Here is an 18,832-nt window from a genome sequence, read left to right on the forward strand (position 1 = left end):
TCTGGAAGAAATTCATACCATCATTAAAGTTATAGTATATCGATATCAAAATGACTAGTTCTGGAAAGAACAATGTCAACCTGCTACAAAACACTAAATACAAACACAAAATACAAAATACGAAAATTCATTTCACTTAAGTCGTTGGATAATGGCAAATTGAAACATGAAAATACAATCAATTGTAACAGCCTAGCCAGGCCATCTACCCAGTACCCCAAACAACATGAACTATCACAAAAAGACAGTGTCATGAAACTGAAAGAAACACTCATTAGTTAGTATCATCATCACATCAATATGATGATACGCAATGAATAACATTCAAAAGATTGTCTATCCTAAAAGAAATGCAAGTCTATGATGAAGACATGTAAACATGGTATGTAAAGGGTACAACAATTTTTAGCCAAAAAAATGAGAGAACAGACGCAGTTAAAAGGGGTGAAATTATACTATTAGTCTTAAATTAAGATGCAAAAGCATAAGGCTCAAGGGCATCAATGAGAACAGGGTGCAAGAGAAGCTATTCCGACAACTACCAAATAACTTTACATATACAACTTCAAGTAACATTATCTCTGATTTTAGAAAAAACATCTTTAGGAGATTTACAAAGTGCCCTTCGACAGAAGAGTAAATGACTTTTTCCCCTTAAGTGGCTATGAAAATAAGACTTACCAGTTTCCCCAGCATGGAAGAAGTATGGAAGATTCACGGGCGGTTTCAATTGTGACGGATAGAGTAAATCATCAAGAAAGTCGATGAGAGGTTTTCCTCGCTGCTCCCAAGCAACCAGGTCAAAACCCGCCACAAAATCGGGATATTTCTGGCGAAATTCTACAGCTTGTTTTACTTTTGATGCAATGTCTGATTTGTCCTGAGACCTAGATTGGAAATGGGATTAATTTAGTACTAAGGTGGTTCCCAGTTATTCCATTATGGGTGAGGGTGTGTTTCAACTGGTATACTTCAACTGAAAGGTTTCAAGAACTTGGCAACGCAACATTTGGCAAAATGGAATACTGTTATCATAGCGATTGTCAGTCTCTCTTACCTCGTTAAGTCATCATACTCACCCCTTTAAGAAGGCAGAATCAGTCATCAAATGCCTAGCCCCAAGTCGGACATTATACATTTGCCTCAAAAGAAGGCCAAATCAGTCATCAAATGTTTAATGCCAAGTCACTTATCATAATTTTGCCTAAGAAGGTAAAATCAGTCATGAAATGGCTTGCCCTAAAGTGAACAATCAGACTTGCCTTATAGCAGAGAAAATAATTTGTGATCCCGAGAAATCAGGGTGGTCGGTTACAAACTTCCTGTTTACATCTTCATAAGCCTGGATCATCCAGTCTTCATCATACAATTTCCCATCCAGATCATACACCTTGGAAAAGAAACAGAGATAATATTAAACATTCTTTGCAGGGCTTGAAGGTGAAGCATGCAGCCCTCTAACAGCTCTAAGACTGATGATGACATTATTCATTAATTGCCATGCAAAAAGCTACATGTACTGCATACTACATGTACAACTATTCAAGATGGAATCACATGCAGGGTAAAGACGCCCCTAGTCCTTAAATTACATACAAGAAAGACACTGTCTTTTGAGACATGTGCAGTCTCAGAGAATGGATATTTTAACTTTGCATGCATGTTCTACTTCATAGCAATGGTCACAACTAATATCTGGACCTATTCATAGGAAACAATTTCAAGGAATTGACCTTACCAGTGGAGCCAACAAGCACCGCACTTCAACAAACTGGACAGCATCTGCATAGAATTCACTCAAGGCCTCATAGAAATAATCTTGGAACACATCTTTGTACATAATAAGTTCTGTGATGACGCTGAAACGTGAATCGAAGACTTTCCATGCTGTTGCTTCATTTGGGTATGCCTGCTGTGGGTTGGAAGTCACGAGAGTCATATTGTGATAAAGGCTGAAAATAGAAAGGGAAATTTTATCTTGAGAACAAGAAGATGACAAATGGGCAGTCATATGTCTCTGCCACATTGTGCAGCCTCCGCTGGGTTTTAAAGAAAGCTGCCCCCAAACAACTTTTGGACTGAAGATGACATGTGCAGTTTAATAGGAATACCAAAACCTACTTCAGTAGAACCTCTCTATTAAGGGCACCCTCGGGACAAGTGCTGTCTGTAATAAAGAGGTGTCCTAATGACAGAGGTCAATTTATATAGAAACTACCCATTTGGAACCAAAATCACTGTCCTTTATAAAGAGGGTGTCCTGCTAATAGAGGTGTCAACTGAGAGAGGTTCCACTGTAATTGAAATATGACCATCCCATTAGAATGTGCTTATTCAGCTTTTCATCATTTGTGACAAAGAAGAGTTCCTTACTCTTCATCATAGGCTGCAGTAGTCGGATAAGATGCACGAACATTGGATACAAGTTGCCAAGGACAATCTGAATGAAAAGACATAAATCAAGCAAGTTAAAAATTAAATCATAAACTGACCAATATTAGTGCAAAGGACATGGTACAATATAAACACAATGATTTTGATTAATATTTTCAGTTCCACAGACAAAATCACAGAGTCAAACAAAGACAATCTGAAAAGAGATAAATCAAACATTTATTTTAGCAAGTTTAAAAAAAATCAAATCCAATCATAAACTGGTCAATAACCTATGCAAAGAACAATAACACAAAGGTTTTGATTGAGGGAATCCTTTGTTTGTGATAATCATCATAGACTATTTGCTTCATCATAATATTAATAATCATCAAAAATGAAGTTGTTTAAATTAAGACACACCCTACACAAAACTGTATTGCTTTCAATTTAGACCATTTACACCACAATTAAATAGTGCCTCATTAGACAAACCTGGGTCAGATGGTGCCACCTTGAAAAACTTCATCCGCTGTGTTCCGGAGTTTGAGTTGAAACACACATAGCAATGAGGGCGGTAAGTCACATTTTTTATCAACCAGTTGGCATCAACTAGTGATGTATCATGAAGATGAAGAGCACCACCTGAAATGATATAAGAAATTTGAATTATAACTAAAGGAAGTTGACAATTCACTGCCAGTGCCATTCCCAAAGAATACTCTGCAGCTATGTTTTGATGGTTAAGAATGAGGTACTTATCATTAGATCAAGTAATTGGCAGTGAACTCTTCAGTCAGGCCAAAAGAGGAATGAGTATAACCTATGACCCCAGTTGTCAAGTGATGAGGAACACTGAAATTGTCAAGACCTACATGAATTGACAGGACCAGTTTTCAGAAGAGCTAGTATATATAGTAGGCCTAAGTGAGTTATCTCCGATGTTTGGTTACCATCTCTGTCAAAGACTATATTCAATTAGGGAATCTAGAAGATCCTTCATCATCCTAAAAATGGAATTTGAGTTGTTTTAACAATGGAACTACAGTAGAACCTCTCTATGAGTATTAAGGACACCCTCAGGACTGTCAAGTGCTGTCCTTGATAGAAGTGTCCTGATTAGAGAGGTGAAATTGACTGGAAACAACCAATTTAGTACCAAACGTGTCCTTTATACAGAGGTTGTCCTTAATAGAGAGGTGTCCGCTGAGGGAGGTTCCACTGCAATAAGCGGCTGGAAGTGGAAGAGGGATGGAGGGATGTGGGGGGGGGGGGCGCATAAATATCAAAAGAAACAACGAGGCAATTAATAAACAAACACCTCATGCTCAAGAAATTTTGCCCCACCCTCCAAATTTGTCGAGCAGACGACATAAATATCCTTATTCCTGCTGTTTACCTTTTGGCATGGACTTGATCATTCGATAAACTTGGCTATTCTCAATCAGTCCCTTTGCATGGAAAAAGTGCATAGCAGGGGGAAACAGGTTAGTTGTCATAGCTGAGGAAATCTCATTGGATTTGTACTGCATAAGCATTTCATTAATTTTTTCTTCAGCAGACGACAGTCGAAGATCTGACCCAATTTTCATTGAAATTTCCTCAATTATCAGATCAGTTCTCTGACGAAGATAATCATCTTTTGGTCCTCTAAAACAACCATTTACATTACAATCGAAGGCATGAGTCGATAAACCGAAATTCACTATGAAAACAGTGAAAATGAAAGAGTTTGAAACAAGCATTTTGACACATCGAAGTCTCAACAAGGAAGCACGTGCTGTTGTGTACAATCGAGCAAATTCCCTGAAGTTCCGATGTGCACCAATTATGTGGCTGGTCGTTGGTGCAAATGACGTCACGGCGTGGCTCGTGTCAGTATCTATTTTAAGATCCGCCGCTCTTGTATAGCGCCGCCTATGCGAATTTTTATAAAACTAATCTGATGAAGGCGTAGGCCACTGTAAAAAAACTAGGAGCCGTCGCAAAATTTGGTGCCATTGCCGGCGGAACCGGGCAGAATCAATCTTCACGCATAATGCAGATGCCCATGTCGACCAAAATCACGAAGAAAAAACGGTTAGGAGCCCCCTTACTATCCTGGGATGCCAGTAGAGCCCAGGGAATACAGCACAAACAGAGATCCAGCACGGCTGGGCGCTGAAAGGAAATATGCTGTAAAATAGGCCAAGAACTGTCCCGTGTCATATGCCGAAACAGGCGGTTTTGGGCAAGATATTCATCAATTTTAGGAAAAGCCTTGTTTAGTACGGTGAAATTAAGCAGGAACCGTCCCAATTTCATGGATACAGGGACGGCAAATTCATAAACACAGCTTTGGTGCAGTGTATAGGGACAGCATGTTTACAATCTATTTTCACAATCTACCACGTTGTGGGACCAGGGTTAAATACAACAGCGAGATTAAGCCGGAGATTGGCTCACATTTAGTTAATTTATTGCAAAGCTGAGGTTCCTTCTGTACAAAAATATTCTTGCTGATACAAAAGTCAACGCATCGAGTTAGAAATTACATATAGGCCTACTATTTCTCGATCCTATAACATTGTGATGCATGGATTCCTCTCCATCAGCTATTGAGTTATTCAGCTGCGCCCCTTTACCCAATTTCTGGATCCGCTACAGTTAATGAAATCTTTCCGACGCCTATCCCTGTTGCCCTTCACAGTATACCTTTTATCAAGAAGACAGAGACAGCGGTTTTCCAGTAAAAGTTTAGGCCAAAGTGTTTTATAACGCTGCCAGCGGATTTGGATTGAGAGTTCTGCCACAGGTTTGTTCCGCTACCACTCATGCCACCGCCACCACCAGTGTTCCCACCGGCACTTTGACTTCCTGAACCACTGTTGGCAATACTACCACCAGCGCTGCTACCACTGGTGCCGCTTACACCACCACTCTTCGCTGAATCAACTGAAAAGAGATCAGACAATAAGCGTAAGAAACTCAATCCCAAGTCTTTTCCGAAACGTTCTTCTTCCAATTTGCTGTCTATATAGCCTCAGCAGGCTGAGGACAGTTGACGAACGCCTCGGACGTGAATAAAAGCCTGCACTTAAAAAGGGTAATTTACAGAAAAAGAAGGTTCAGTTAAGTACTTATGACCAGTTCTCTACTTACCTGGACAAACACGACAGGAGTCCGGACAATACAAAGCTGATGTCCGCATCAACATGCACTTCTCCATTGTCCGGGGACACTGGTAATACTTCCTTCGAGCGTCTGGGAGGATCTTGCTACAGTCGAGGGTGCACTGGGGTCCATTGTCGAAAGCTGTACTGTAGGAGGAACATGAGCATGTCTTCTTCTCCAGGTCAAGAGTCCCGCCATTGTAGCACATAAAATCTTTTAGATCTAGAAAACAACAAGAAGATTGTAATGTGCAGTTTAGCCCCCCCCCCCCGGCAAATTAGCCTGATAACTTTCATCGAACAGACATACATGCATACAATATCATCAGTCAGGAAGCTGAAGCCTCAAAATTTTGGTCCGCTGGAAATGTTTGTGCCCAACCGAAGTTGCAACGACCAGCCGACCTGATACTAAGTCATCTGCGGTACCAAATAATTATGAAACGGTTCTTTAACTTACCACAGAGTTTATTCGAGCACGAACTTTTACATTTGCCGCACGAAGTACCGTCAGCACTCTTCGTGTAAGGGGACGTCCAACCTGGGTAGATGTTTCCTCTGAATCGAAGAATATCAGTTAGCACTTTGTTTTAAGAAGACTTCACGTTAACTCTTTATTCGCATTGCCAGCGAGGTATAGATAAGCGCCTGAATCTCAGGATATTGTCGAGGTGGCTACTCTATCACTTTAGCGGACACTTTCAAGTTAAATACTCACGCTGGGGCATAATTACACACAAAGATACGGAATTGGTTAACCCCGTCACACATGGCTGCGGCACATCCTATTCTTGAGCTGTCATGCCAAATCATCTGGAAAAGGAAACAGGACAGTGGATATACATGTATAGAGCAACTACGACTTGGACGGAAAAAGACGAAGGACAAAATGGTTGTGTTGATGCATAGTCAAAAGAAATCGAGGACATAGACGACAAAAGAAGTCGGACTGCATGGCACAGCAGCCGACGGTAGAAGGCGACGGGGCGACAATGGACAGAGGGGGAAGAAAGCAGAAGACAGGAAAAGAGAACTTAGGCGACATTTGCGATTTGCTTCCAGAGTCACTAACCTGTGTGTAATGAGCGTGCTTGACCAATTTGAGAGACGCGTCTCCAAACACAAATCCATTCACCTCATTTTGCCAGGCGGCTATGACTGCTTTCCAACTCACTGACAGGGATCCATTTGCGACATTCTGACCAACAGGGTACATATCTAGAGAAAAAAGGCCAATGTAACCTCAGGGGAGGTATAGTATGGTTACATCATGTCACGTGATTTCATGCCATATTCTTATAGGACATCGAATGAAGTTAAATCGAAGGTCATCGCACTTGCGCTTTTTATAAAGCCTCCTCCTTTTCCTCACATATTCCCATCTGCATGCTTACTCACGTGAGATTTTTGGCCTGCCATTGGGTCCGCACAGAACATTTTCTTTTTGATCAACTTACCAGGGACTTGCCTCCAATAATAAGATTTCTCATGACCAGCTTGGCACTGGGAAGCCCAACCAAATGCTATTTTCGCTAATTCATCGTCCCAGTACTGAAAGAGAACATAAGGAAAGGTGAAAGCAGAGCGATTGTGATTTTTCTTGAGAGATTTTTCTTGAGAGATTTCTTTATTTTATGGGTAAAAGTGTTTTTGGAGGTACCATGTCATAAACGCAGGGGGACGGATGTGTCCACGTATGAGTGAGTCTTACCATTTTCTGCATATTACTGGCAGCTGGATTGACAATGCCTCTGTATTTGTTGTGGTCGTTCACTATGGTGGCCTGGTCGATCGCGGAGGATACACCTATAGGATGAAGCAATAGCTTACAAATATTTTTTAATTGAAAAATTCCGGTAAGTATGCGTTGCTATACGAAAATTTGGGAAATTCGGAAGATAAAAACCTGTCCTTAAGATGGATAGAATTTCCGACCTACCTCCCATTTTGAAATTAGAAGCCGGATCAAGACACCTCGAATGCTTCTTGCCACCGTAATCAAGCACTTTATACTTCTTTGGACAGTTGGCCTTGAGAAGTAGAAAATAACGAGAGAATGATGATATTGTCTTCAGATTTTATTCGGTGCAAAACCCAACAGCCCAAGACCTATGCACATTACGTTTGCCCTTGCCGGTTAAGGTCTACCATCGACCCCCACGAAACCTGTTTTGTGGGGGTCGATGTTATCAAGATTTGCCCTTACAACCTTTTGATAAGAGAGTAGAACAATAGGAATGTAGGCCTTATGTGTAGGTGCGAGCGGGCTTTGTTTAAATACAATAATAGCGAGGGAGGGGCAATAACGTAGGCCTACATGTTACATGGCAAAAAGTAAAACCAAAAATGACTCGACTTATTTTGCTAGGCAGCACTTTGGATTTGGGACGGATGTCATTTATGTATCAAGTTCCCATGTTTTATATTTTCCACGGTTGTTACTCGGCTTCTCGACCTACATTTGTCCACTCTAGCTGTCTCACAAGACCACTGGCAGATGAAAAAAATGAATTGAGAAGCACTTTTCTTTTTCTCAAAGGTGTTGGTTTTGCAGTCAGCTGTTGTTTATTAAATACGGTTTAAGGCACAGACCTACTTGAATTGTATGCACTTTAATTTGCTGTTTTTTATCAGTCACATCAAAATGTGAATGACGTCCATTTTCCTTGGATATGCCAGCAAAAAAGGGGCTTTGAGCGTACCATATATGGGCCCCGTAGGAATACCAAGGGCTTCTTGCCTGGGATGGTGGTTTTGAATTTGCATGGACTAGCCTGGTCTTATCTTGCCAGGTTTTTTTCGGCCCCTGGCCCATATTTTTTAAGCAGAGATTGAGAACACTGTTTAGACGTAATTTAAATTTTTTATCTGATTTTTGGCGGATACAATATTGATTCGTATTGTAGCATGTTGCATAATACTCACGGCCTGGATGAGAGTAAGGAAGCTGCCTGAAAGAATGAATCACGCGTACAGTTAGTTGGATGAACTTCTATTGACTTTGTAGTCGAGATCGAGAGCAAGACGTTCAGCCGATGCGGATATTGGGTTTACGATGGCCACATGGTAACACTCTGCTTCCTGTTGATAGAAGGGTGGTGAAGTTTTGGCCAATAAGCACTAATGAGACTGACAGTGTGTGTTTGTGTCACTGAGGTTTTCACCCAGCACGGATATGACGGAAAGACATTAGAAGTGAAAAAGATACGTATCCTATTCCCAGACGATGCTTGGCCAAGGGTGAAACAACACTTTTCTATTTTAATTGTTTTTATCAAAGTCTTTATCAAAGCGTTGCTCAGTTGCTTAGTCTACTCAGTCTAGGGGCATGCGGTCTTTCTCCAAATTAGTGTAAAACGCCGCGTGCATTTACCAAAATACGCTAGCCGCACCAACAGGTACTTTCTAGACTAAAAATGAACGTTTGTAAAGACAGTGTTGGTAGAGTGAAGTTTTCATAAGAGGCAACCGCAATCGAAAAACGTTAAAGTGGTTTCAGACCATGATATAGTTGTTTGGAAGAAAATTAACTTACCAAATAAGACGAAACCGCAAGCGACAAGGGAGTGAAATTTCCACATTATGAAATCCAAACATGCAAGGGGTCTGAATAAACAAGTCGATAGCAGTCGCCCCAAGCCCTTTATACCTCACGGGATATTGAGTATCTGAAGTTCGAGCGCCCCAATTATAAGTCTCCAAAACCTCTGAACCAATCTTGAGAATAGGGTATATAAAAAGAATTATGCAAATCACGATTTTGAAGAAGTCTGAGTTGTTTAGGTATCAATATCTTGGGTCAGCGCAACTTGTCAAAGGAACCCCAACGAACATCTTGAAGAGCAGTGGCAACCGACGGCAAACGTGGTCGACCAAAGAGGGTGGTTAGACTTTGATCACTTGAAGAATACTTGGTTCGACCAATAACTGGTCTTGAAGCGGTCAATGGTTGTTCAAGTCCCATGTGAAATAAGAAATCACGCAGTTGCAACTCCTTGTTGTCCTTCACACCGTATAGACAAAATTTAAGAGCCGTTACAAATTTTAAAAAAGCCCAGAATGAGCGTCAAAATTACCGCGGCGTTTCTGGATATTGAAACCCAGTCCAGTTGATACATGTACCAACAAAAAGCATTCTCGCTGCGGTCCCTGCGGCGTCAGTGTACAGGCTATCGGAACCGCAGATTGTGCTTTTTTCTTTGTAAAGGCAACTACAGAGACAGATTGTCCGTTTGTCTTTGAAGACCACGCCATGGCAAGATTGTCCGTTTGTCTTTGAAGACCAAGTCAGAGACAGATTGTCCGTTTGTCTTTCAAGGCCAAGTCAGACAGATCGTCCATTTGTCTTTGAAGGCCAAGACAGAGACAGATTGTCCATTCGTCTTTGAATACCATGCCAGAGACAGATTGACCTTGTTTTCTCAGAAATCTCTGCCAGGTGATTGTTCGTTCAGCTTTTTAGTGACACAAATGCTAGTGAGGGTAAAAATAAGGGATAAATAAAAGATCATGACACAAATTTAGAAAGGCTTGACAATAATTTATTGACATTATACAGACATACATTCACATAAATAATAAGGTAAACTGACAATATTTTCTCCGCGTATGAACCCTACACAATCGAAGCTCGTTTGAGCACTGAAGAAGCAGCTCCTTAAGGCAGTGTTACCCTAGATTGCTTGTGCAGTCTAACCTTGTTCAGTGTTGCTTGTGACAGGCCATGCCAAAGTGAAGTTTTGCTTGTCCTGTTAGACGTTCCCAATTTTTGTACCAGGGAACATGCTATGGAGACAATTGAAAGAATGTCACAAGTCCACAGACTAACAAGGAAACAGCCTATGGATACACAGCCAAAATACCACAGAGCGAATCAGTGGAGACCCGTAGTGACAGTGAAGAACGACTTTTACACTTACATTAAAAGCAGACATCTTTGACTGTTCTGTGTGTTACTGACGGCATCATCAAAAGCGCTTTGCCCTCACAGCATGAAAATACGAAATGACGACCAAAATAACATCATAACTCAGACAAGAATGACATGAAGTCTTTGCCACATATTGCAGAATTTAGTCTGAGATCGGGGTAACCCGAGAGCAGAGCACTATTGAGGCCAATTCAGCTGCATTTTAAGCAGGTTATGCTCCAGGTAAGAACACTTGGTAGATTATTCAGACAATAATTTTGTACATTGTCAGTACTACATCAAGGAGACACTGGCCAATGTAGTTGGCAAAGTTTGTGACAAAAATATAAAAACAATTTGTATATTGACTCATCCCCATCAACTACATGCATACCATTCACAAACAACCTTTAGACTGACAACTGCACGTCTCTTAAATTACAGGCCAGTTGTATTGTTTCAATATTGTAGCATCCTTTCAGTATTCAATCAATAGTTACATAGGTTTTATTTGAAATGCCACGTGGCATCCTTCAGAGATTCCCAGTTATTTCTAAACAGGGACTTTTAAAACAACAATACAGATTTCCTGCAGCTGCCAGTCCTTCAGCTTTTACAAGTCAAACAGAGTAACCCGTAGATTCACCCTTATGGGTATAAAACACCACAAAATAATCATATCAACAATACCTTACATGGTATTCTTCCCACTTCGTAATACCATACCATAGCATAGCATTTTTTCCTTTGTCGACCTACATGTAGCATGGAGTTGAACATTAGCCCAGTGTGGTACGTAAGAAAGCACCTAACATGCATCCTCCCATAGCAGGCTGTCAGATTGTTCTAAAATACACTCACACAAAGATCGGTTGAGTGTATTTTAAGAATGATACGAAGACCTGTTATGGGAGGATGCTTTCAAAGACAGAACCATCTCAAATAAAAGACCAACTGCTGCTAGATTGAAGACAAAACCAATCATTACAACAACAAAATCAGAACAAAATACGAATAAATAATTCTGCTGAGCCAAATTGGTCCAAACACTGGCAATTGCTCATCTGCGGTTCAAGAAAGATTGGTCATATCATTACACAAATCTTCAAAGAAATGACTCAAGTACCCCCATGTTGTATCCCTTAATATACTACAGCTTTAACATGTTTATATTCAATGATTTCTAGTCTACTGTGATGACAATTTACAATACAAAGCTCTTCGTGAACAACACTTATGGTAATTGAATATAAGATGAAGAAATACCAAGAGTTCTAGGATATACTAAGTGTTATGTAGTTGACAAATTTGATGTCTAGTAAATGAGAAATTGTCAAATTCGTTTTTGAACACATACGGTTTGGACCAATGTTGGTTCAGCAGAACTTTATGTCTCAATTATCCTAACAGACAGTTGTTGTTAATCGAATTTCTTCTGCAGTGTTCGCTTGAAGAAAACGGGCAGAAGTGAAAGAATGGCGAAAAGTGCCAGAACAATCATAGATGTCCAAGACACTGCATCACCTGATGATGACATCTGTTGTAGGGTAGTTCCCGCCTGGATTGCCACAAAAGACGGTGGTGCTACACCTAGAGGAGCAAAAGAAGATACAGTTAAAATTTTCGTCAATTTTCAAAATCTCATCGATTTTTCAATGCCACTCAAAGCAATCTATGACAGAAACAAGTATGAAGGATGAAATTTGCCATAACTCCTAAGTCTTCTGAAGCTTTTGAATTCGCCCACCCCTTAACTGAGGCAATGGGTCATCACTTCTGTTTCATCTTTTCTAGTAAGAGCTGGTATCAACCGGAACGTAATTAAATAATTCACTATCAAAGAGAAGTCAGGAAGTCCACGGACTATATCAGCAGTGATAGTTTTAACTTCCACTTACCCAGAAAAGTTCCCACGAAGAATGGAAACAGCGGTACATTTATGACCGGGGATGTAATATTGATGAACCAGTTGGGTAAGAATGGTGTTATCCGTAGAAATATAATGTAATTCAACAGATGCTGTCTATGCTTCTCAACCTGAAATATAGATAGCGTCAAGTATAAGAGATCAAGAACAACATCATGGCAATCTGGAAGACTTAAACAAGTACATGTACTTACTTATTTCACAGTATTAGTTTTCAGTGCTGACCACAAAGCTAGACATCTTCAGTGCAGCCTGATAACTGTATGAAGGTTCGTTAAAAAGGCTTGATGGATTAAGAGTCGATACTTACATGAGATGACCATTCACTAACTCTTTCTGGTATATATTTGTTGACTAATGCTCTTCCAACTAGGTAGGACAGTAGGTAGCAAAATGAGGCTCCTGTTGCTGAACACTGAAATTAAGTGATTAAACATTCAAGAAACAAGGTGATTTGTGAATGAATATGGTTAAAACCCACTGAAGTTTGTACCGTATTCCGCTAATTTTCCTTGCACTGGCTGTAACTTGGATTTAACTTCTCATACAAAGGATTTAGCAACTGAAATACTTAGTATATTAAAGTGACTTGCCCAAGAACAAAAGGCAAGTGTCTCGACGCAATATATCGAACCTGTCTAAACCAATTGATTATACTGCCCCTTAAAAGCTCTCCTGATGGCAACGTATGAAAGGCTACATGTACTTACCAGGCAGACTAGAGTGAGAGCTAATGGGAATGGGAACAGAAACCCAGAAAGAATACTCAGAAATATAGACCCAGGAATGGCAAATGATTGCAAGCTGAAGTTGTCTGTCAAGGTAGAGAATGTAGAATTTTTCAAAATTGATGCGTTTTTCTACATGAAAGAAAAGTTACTTGGCTTTTTTACCTATGACTTTTAAAAATAGTCAGGCAAAAAGGTATATTTTCAAATGTGCTGTCCATGTCTGATTGTGATTATCAATCCATCAAGATTTAGACTCCAACTGCTGCTGGTCCAAGGAGCATCAGAGGAAATCCCTTCAGTATGTCCAGGCAAGAGCAAAATCGAGGGAAACCAGTAGGCCATATGTGCCCACCTAAATTCTAAACAGCAATTTTCTTCAAAAATAACAAAATTGACTATTGGACATTCTTTAGTACTAGACAAAAAGGATACAATATGTAGGTGATGAAGTAACCAAATAAAACTTGGTAATAATACAGCTCCTTATATCTTGAAAGCACCTTTCCCAGACTCTTGGCATCTTCTATATCACGAGGCAATTTGATATGTTGCTTCTCTTCTCTGCAAAACATGATGAACGAACTTTAACTCCGGTGACAGCACCAGTTCCAGGGCAAGTACTGCTACCTTTACAAAGCCACCAGCCAATACTTTTTATCCCATGGTTTAATGACTGGAGAAAACGAGGAGGGAAGGGATATATGTGAGGATAACGTTGGATATTCTGGATTTGTCCTCTGGTCTCATATGAGGATGAGATCATTGGGACAGAAGCAGCCACATCGGACTTCCCCTGGCACGTCTTGACTGGACCCTGGTCACAACAGGGTACCGGCCATCACCGCTACATGGGGCTGACTGTCATGAGAATTGTTGTGACAGACGTGATGTTAACTTTGTCCCCACTTTGACATCATTTTGATGCAAACCCTGGTGGAAACCAATGTCGCCTATTGGGTGACGATATACCCCATCATCTGAACAAAGTCTAGATCTAAACGCATGCAAGCAAAGTGGTAGGCAGCTTTTAGGCAGAAAGAAAAACTAAGACCATGATTTCAATAAAACAATGCTTTATTGCCTTTTGGTTTCTCAGGCCAATAAAGAGTCATTACATGTACAACTACATATTTTTAAAAACTAACCAACAATTATTATTCAGAAAATATCATACAAACTGCTCGATAGGTTGAGTATAACATGATCGATAATATTGTTCATAAAACATTATATGCTTTGCCTGAATAAACCCTGCCTAAAAACTGCCATCGAAAGTGAATGATTTTGAAGGTGCCTCCCATTTTTTTGCAGGTATTGATATTTTCACTTTATAACACCAAAAACTGGTCGGCCCCTTCCTTTTCATGTTCATTAGGAGATTTCTTGGAAAGCATCCAAAGCGTAGGTGATAATTCAAACAAGCAAAAAGAATAGACGAAACATGTAGATGTGTGAAGGACAGAGACGGTGTACAGAAGAAAAATTACTAAATGAAACCTCAGCAAGATATAAGATTTTGGAAGCAAACATGGTGAAAGATAGAACTTAGTGAAATACACATTACTAAAAATCTCAAATTTGTAACATCCTACTGTGACCACGCCAAATTTTGCAATAGAGAGGTGTCTGCTGCGGGAGGTTCCACTGTATTTTAACACCTTTTATCCTGAGGACTGAGACTGTGGTACCAGTTCTTCTAGAACCTATTAAAGTTAGTCTTACTAATTTAATAAGATTAAGGGTAGAACTAAAAGAGAAATGTACATTACAATGAAATGAAGGATACATGATGATACTGATAATACCAAGAAAGAATTGATAAAGACTAGTCAACCTAAAAAGTTAGTCTTACTAATTTAATAAGATTAAGGGTAGAACTAAAAGAGAAATGTACATTACAATGAAATGAAGGATACATCATGATACTGATAATACCAAGAAAGAATTGATAAAGACTAGTCTTTATGAATTCTTGATAGTATTGAAGTATAAGTAATGTGGTTTGGTGTTCACACTGGTAATAACATACTTACATATAACAATTAACGAATTGTGTCCCACAGGCAACTGCTTTACACTTTCTCCAAATTTATACCCATTATTTTTGTTGGCATAACAGTATCCAGTTTAAAATTGAAATCAGTATGTAGCAGGAGAAATTTACAGCAGCGCAATATGGAGACAATGGCAAGACCAAGGACATCTTGAGAAATGCAGGAAATGCTATCACGAATAATGAAATATGTGAGTGCCTTCAAAAAACACAGACTACCATTATAAATCATGTCTCAGAAGCTTGGGAATACATTTTCTCCACTTAGTTTAGATTATGATCGAATTTCCACATTTTTTCAAAATGCCCTTGGACTGTCAACTAGGATGAGGAAATGGATTTCTCTGGTGGAGTCCAGATAGATATCTTGTTTCAATTGCTCAGCACATGATTAGAAGTCTTTAGATGCACTTCTCTCCAGCCACCTCGCTACACCGCCACCCAATATCCACACCCGAACTTACTGATCGAGGTTAGGAAAGCTGAGATACAGGACTCCGATGGCCAGGACGGCCGCAATGAAGATCAATCCAAGGCAGAGGAATGCCCGTGTGCTGCTGTTGCCATGGTTGTTGGACCTAATGCTTGTGTATTCTGAAGATTCATCATTGCTACGATCTGAAATGAAAATGCAATTAAAGGTTAGAAACGTGAAAACAACGTGAAGAGGCAAGAATTTATTGTAACACTTTCCGTGTTTTTTTAACTGGAATATCTTCCTGAAAGTGAAAGAAGTCAAGATATTGAAAGAGATGCCCAGAAGTTATTTTCTTGCTGTGTAATGGTTAACCAACTAGAATAGCAATTTAACACACTTTCCAAATACCTACTTGATTTTGATTTATCCTCAAAGAGTTTTAATGAGCACATGGAGCTGTGTTGGAAAGAGCCTGTGTCAGATGTTGGCACAATCACAATTTTGAATGAGAGAGATATGTCTCCATTTAAGAAAGACCGATTAGGTTCTGACACGGGAGAGTCTTTATTATTACTAGCATCTCGCACTCTGTGATTAGACTTGTCATTATTGAAACTTAGAGAAAACATGATTGATTCTTTTAGAATCAACACGAGGTAAAGTCATGAAATCATACAGAGACGGCCAAATAAGCTTTCCTTCTAAGAATGAGTAATGTACTCAAAATGTCTGCTCCAGATTGAGGACAAGTCTTCAAAGAATCTTCGAAGGTTGAAAAGGAATACACTGACTTCAGAACAATGAGTTTTATCCAGAATTTCCAAATGTCACACATGCACAATAAATCGTGGGATGAACTCATAAACAAGATTTTCAGCAGATACAACTGGTAACCTGACTCTTCGACGACAAAACGTCAAATGATAGGGATAAGAGAGAACCCTTCATTATAATCAGATTCATGATTGGAACTATGAACACCAATCACTTCAAAGTAGTACAGTGATCTGTGTCACCTTGGGTCAAGTTTTGTGAACAAGTCCAAAGTCTAAAGGGCAAGATTGCGGACTTTGAACCAAAACAATTTGAAACACTTAATGAGCGTACTCCCTGATCCCAGATTGACACAGATAATCTGAAAGGATTGAATAATAATCATGAAAGTTGGCAGAAGAAGTAGGCCGCACGTGGTGGAGTGTGTTGTGATTGATTTACGAGCTAAATAGAACTTTGAAACCCATCCAATCGTGTAAAGTGGCATCATCTAACTGTAACATGAACACCAAGGTCTAATGCCACCAACTGTTTGTTAAGGGCAGCCTTGACATTCCGTTGTGTGAAAAACAGTAAAAACAAAGTTTACTGTTGAACTGGGAGTGATGCAGAGGCAGGCAGGCCACGTTTGCCTTGTCCGAAATATGAGGGTAGTGATGCTAAACCAGAAGGCAGCAGAAGCATTACCTCCGTAGTTTAGCTACATGTAGTGCTGTGCCTTGAAATTGGGTACGTGGGTATGCCCAGTCCATGCCCATGGATTGGTACGCAAAGAAATTGACTATGACGCCGAAGACCGAGTGCTTGGACAGGCTGGAGGTAATTTTGATCTTCAGTGCATTAAAACCTTGATAGTTTGAGCTCTTATCATTGGCTTTGCAATATCTCTTACAGTTGCACAATCTGAATATCAAACTTCCAGATAGAAATCATTCATTATTCAATAGTTTTTGAGCAGAATAAAAACAACAAATAAACTGACATAAGGAGATTATAACAATCAAATATCCAAAGTTATCAAAATGTAATCCAAAATTATTGTTCTATGTGGTCAGTTGATAAACGACAACAAACATACATGTTGGAATAAGATTAATTGCAACCCGAAAGTTTAAAAAGAGAAAAGTTTAAAAAATCACAAATATATATGCTGTAAAGCATCTGTTCGCATAATTGCTGATGAAGGCATGGTAGGTAGTAGATCTACATAGCATCACTCCCAAATTACAAAAACAAGAACTAAAAGCAATTTCATTATGGAGGAAAACGCAGCCTAACACGAACAGGTTTCTGACACATCACCATCACCTATAGTTATACAAATTATGCACAGAAAGCATTAAGAAAGTTAATCACAATATCTCTTGTCCAGCTTTGCAGGTCACAATTGCAAGCTTGTTTAAGTGCACAACACATGTAACACCTGGGCGACAGAGAACAGTCATGTGACATACAACCCTTGAGAACTTTGGTCCCGGATATGACGATGGTACAGTTTACGCATAACTGACCAATCAGCTAACGGGGCCAGCAAAAAATGATCATGCATAATTAGATGATTTACGTCATTTGCTGGCTCTGTTAACTGATTGGTCAGTTATGCGCAAACTGTACCATATTCATATCCGGGACTAAATTCCAAAGTGTCATTTGTTGCGCATTGATTGTAAATCACGGTAATGTTATCACTGGTCTGCTGACTGACTTTACTGTATGCAACCGCACTGTCCTTGTTTGCTGCTGGTTTGATGTGGCCCTTAACGCCCTCATTTGACTAGTGTGATGCTAACTATTCTATTACTAACACAAGTCTCTGTGAAATGGTTTCGACTTGGGAATGATGAGCCGTCATTCAGTAGTTCATTAATCCCCACGCAGGTGGCGCTTTACATTAATTACTGCAAATCTGAAGCAGAAAAACCTTCAAAAAAAGCTTTTTACAGTGCCAAATTACAGGCAATATTATCTATCAGGAACCTTGGAAGTTATGGGAAAGCATCAGTAGCATCATTGTTTGGAGAAACGCCCAGGAATTCGGACTTTTATGCTTACACAGCCACCGGTAAAATCGTGATTCAGTTTTCTGAGGGCGACGAAGCCCAGCTCTTTCTCGGAGTTCTGTCCACTCTGCCAATGATATTTCTTGACCAGTGTACGTCATGTCATAATTTTGGGGAAGGGGAGGTCTTGGTGTTGCACCTAAAGGACTTGGACAGCGGCTACCTGGCGAAGTTTTCCGCTGCCTGGGCGTTGAAATACTTTCAGAAATTTCTTCGCTGCTTGTAGACGCCATCTTGCCTTTTTTTGACCGACGACGGCTGTCTCGGGCTAACGAGACCACTATCAACTCGCTCATCAGACATACAAATTTTTTTAAATATAATTTTATTTCTATTATTCAGTATTCATGGTATTCAAATGATAAGTTTTGAATAAAAGTGCCCGACAAAAAAATATGTTAAAATATTGCCTAGCCCCGCAAGCAATCTCTCGGG

The 18,832-nt window shown here is 39.8% G+C and overlaps 3 protein-coding genes across 7 annotated transcripts in view; all 3 read right to left on the reverse strand.

Annotated features, from left to right (window-relative positions):
• Nucleotides 1–4,155, reverse strand: part of LOC135492069 (adenosine deaminase 2-like) — a 60,076-nt gene extending 55,921 nt beyond the window's left edge. For both annotated transcript variants that reach the window (XM_064778212.1, XM_064778211.1), the window contains exons 1-6: nt 3,773–4,155; nt 2,869–3,018; nt 2,374–2,440; nt 1,739–1,952; nt 1,263–1,390; nt 682–887 (exon numbers count right to left, since the gene is read on the reverse strand). In XM_064778212.1, coding sequence (XP_064634282.1) covers nt 682–887; nt 1,263–1,390; nt 1,739–1,952; nt 2,374–2,440; nt 2,869–3,018; nt 3,773–4,118 — 1,111 coding nt within the window. In that variant the 5' untranslated portion in view covers nt 4,119–4,155. The remainder of the gene's footprint in view (nt 1–681; nt 888–1,262; nt 1,391–1,738; nt 1,953–2,373; nt 2,441–2,868; nt 3,019–3,772) is intronic.
• A 623-nt stretch (nt 4,156–4,778) lies between these two features.
• LOC135492785 (cysteine-rich venom protein Mr30-like) lies at nt 4,779–9,135 on the reverse strand. The gene is made up of 10 exons (XM_064779427.1): nt 9,061–9,135; nt 8,451–8,476; nt 7,465–7,555; nt 7,237–7,331; nt 6,983–7,076; nt 6,598–6,743; nt 6,244–6,338; nt 5,986–6,083; nt 5,515–5,748; nt 4,779–5,307 (listed from the first exon to the last, which is right to left on the reverse strand). Exons 1-10 carry the CDS (start codon nt 9,104–9,106, stop codon nt 5,057–5,059), a joined length of 1,176 nt encoding a protein of 391 aa, XP_064635497.1. The 5' UTR covers nt 9,107–9,135; the 3' UTR covers nt 4,779–5,056.
• A 909-nt stretch (nt 9,136–10,044) lies between these two features.
• On the reverse strand, nt 10,045–18,636 carry LOC135492381 (transmembrane protein 41B-like). Of its 4 annotated transcripts, none has more exons than XM_064778831.1 (7): nt 18,561–18,636; nt 15,610–15,763; nt 13,525–13,653; nt 13,072–13,165; nt 12,672–12,776; nt 12,333–12,471; nt 10,045–12,024 (listed from the first exon to the last, which is right to left on the reverse strand). In XM_064778831.1, exons 1-7 carry the CDS (start codon nt 18,628–18,630, stop codon nt 11,855–11,857), a joined length of 861 nt encoding a protein of 286 aa, XP_064634901.1. In that variant the 5' UTR covers nt 18,631–18,636; the 3' UTR covers nt 10,045–11,854. The 4 variants fall into 4 exon arrangements, with proteins under 4 accessions (XP_064634901.1, XP_064634900.1, XP_064634898.1 ...); XM_064778830.1 differs by having other exon boundaries at nt 18,537–18,635; XM_064778828.1 differs by having other exon boundaries at nt 18,390–18,635.
• Between the last annotated feature and the right edge of the window lie 196 nt (nt 18,637–18,832).

Source organism: Lineus longissimus, chromosome 8 (assembly GCF_910592395.1).
Source record: "Lineus longissimus chromosome 8, tnLinLong1.2, whole genome shotgun sequence".
Taxonomy (NCBI): Eukaryota; Metazoa; Nemertea; class Pilidiophora; order Heteronemertea; family Lineidae; genus Lineus; species Lineus longissimus.

What these genes read in the sequence shown, in the direction of transcription:
- LOC135492785 (XM_064779427.1), bottom strand. Translation starts at nt 9,106, where the DNA reads ATGTGGAAATTTCACTCCCTTGTCGCTTGCGGTTTCGTCTTATTTG. An exon ending in TTATTGGAGGCAAGTCCCTG is followed by an intron (nt 6,744 to 6,982) that starts GTAAGTTGATCA and finishes TTTTTTCTCTAG; the next exon opens with ATATGTACCCTGTTGGTCAG. An exon ending in GTGCTCGAATAAACTCTGTG is followed by an intron (nt 5,749 to 5,985) that starts GTAAGTTAAAGA and finishes GTTGTTTTCTAG; the next exon opens with ATCTAAAAGATTTTATGTGC.
- LOC135492381 (XM_064778828.1), bottom strand. Translation starts at nt 18,630, where the DNA reads ATGGCGTCTACAAGCAGCGAAGAAATTTCTGAAAGTATTTCAACGCCC. An exon ending in CTCTCACTCTAGTCTGCCTG is followed by an intron (nt 12,777 to 13,071) that starts GTAAGTACATGT and finishes ACTTAATTTCAG; the next exon opens with TGTTCAGCAACAGGAGCCTC. An exon ending in TTAGTGAATGGTCATCTCAT is followed by an intron (nt 12,472 to 12,671) that starts GTAAGTATCGAC and finishes TCTATATTTCAG; the next exon opens with GTTGAGAAGCATAGACAGCA.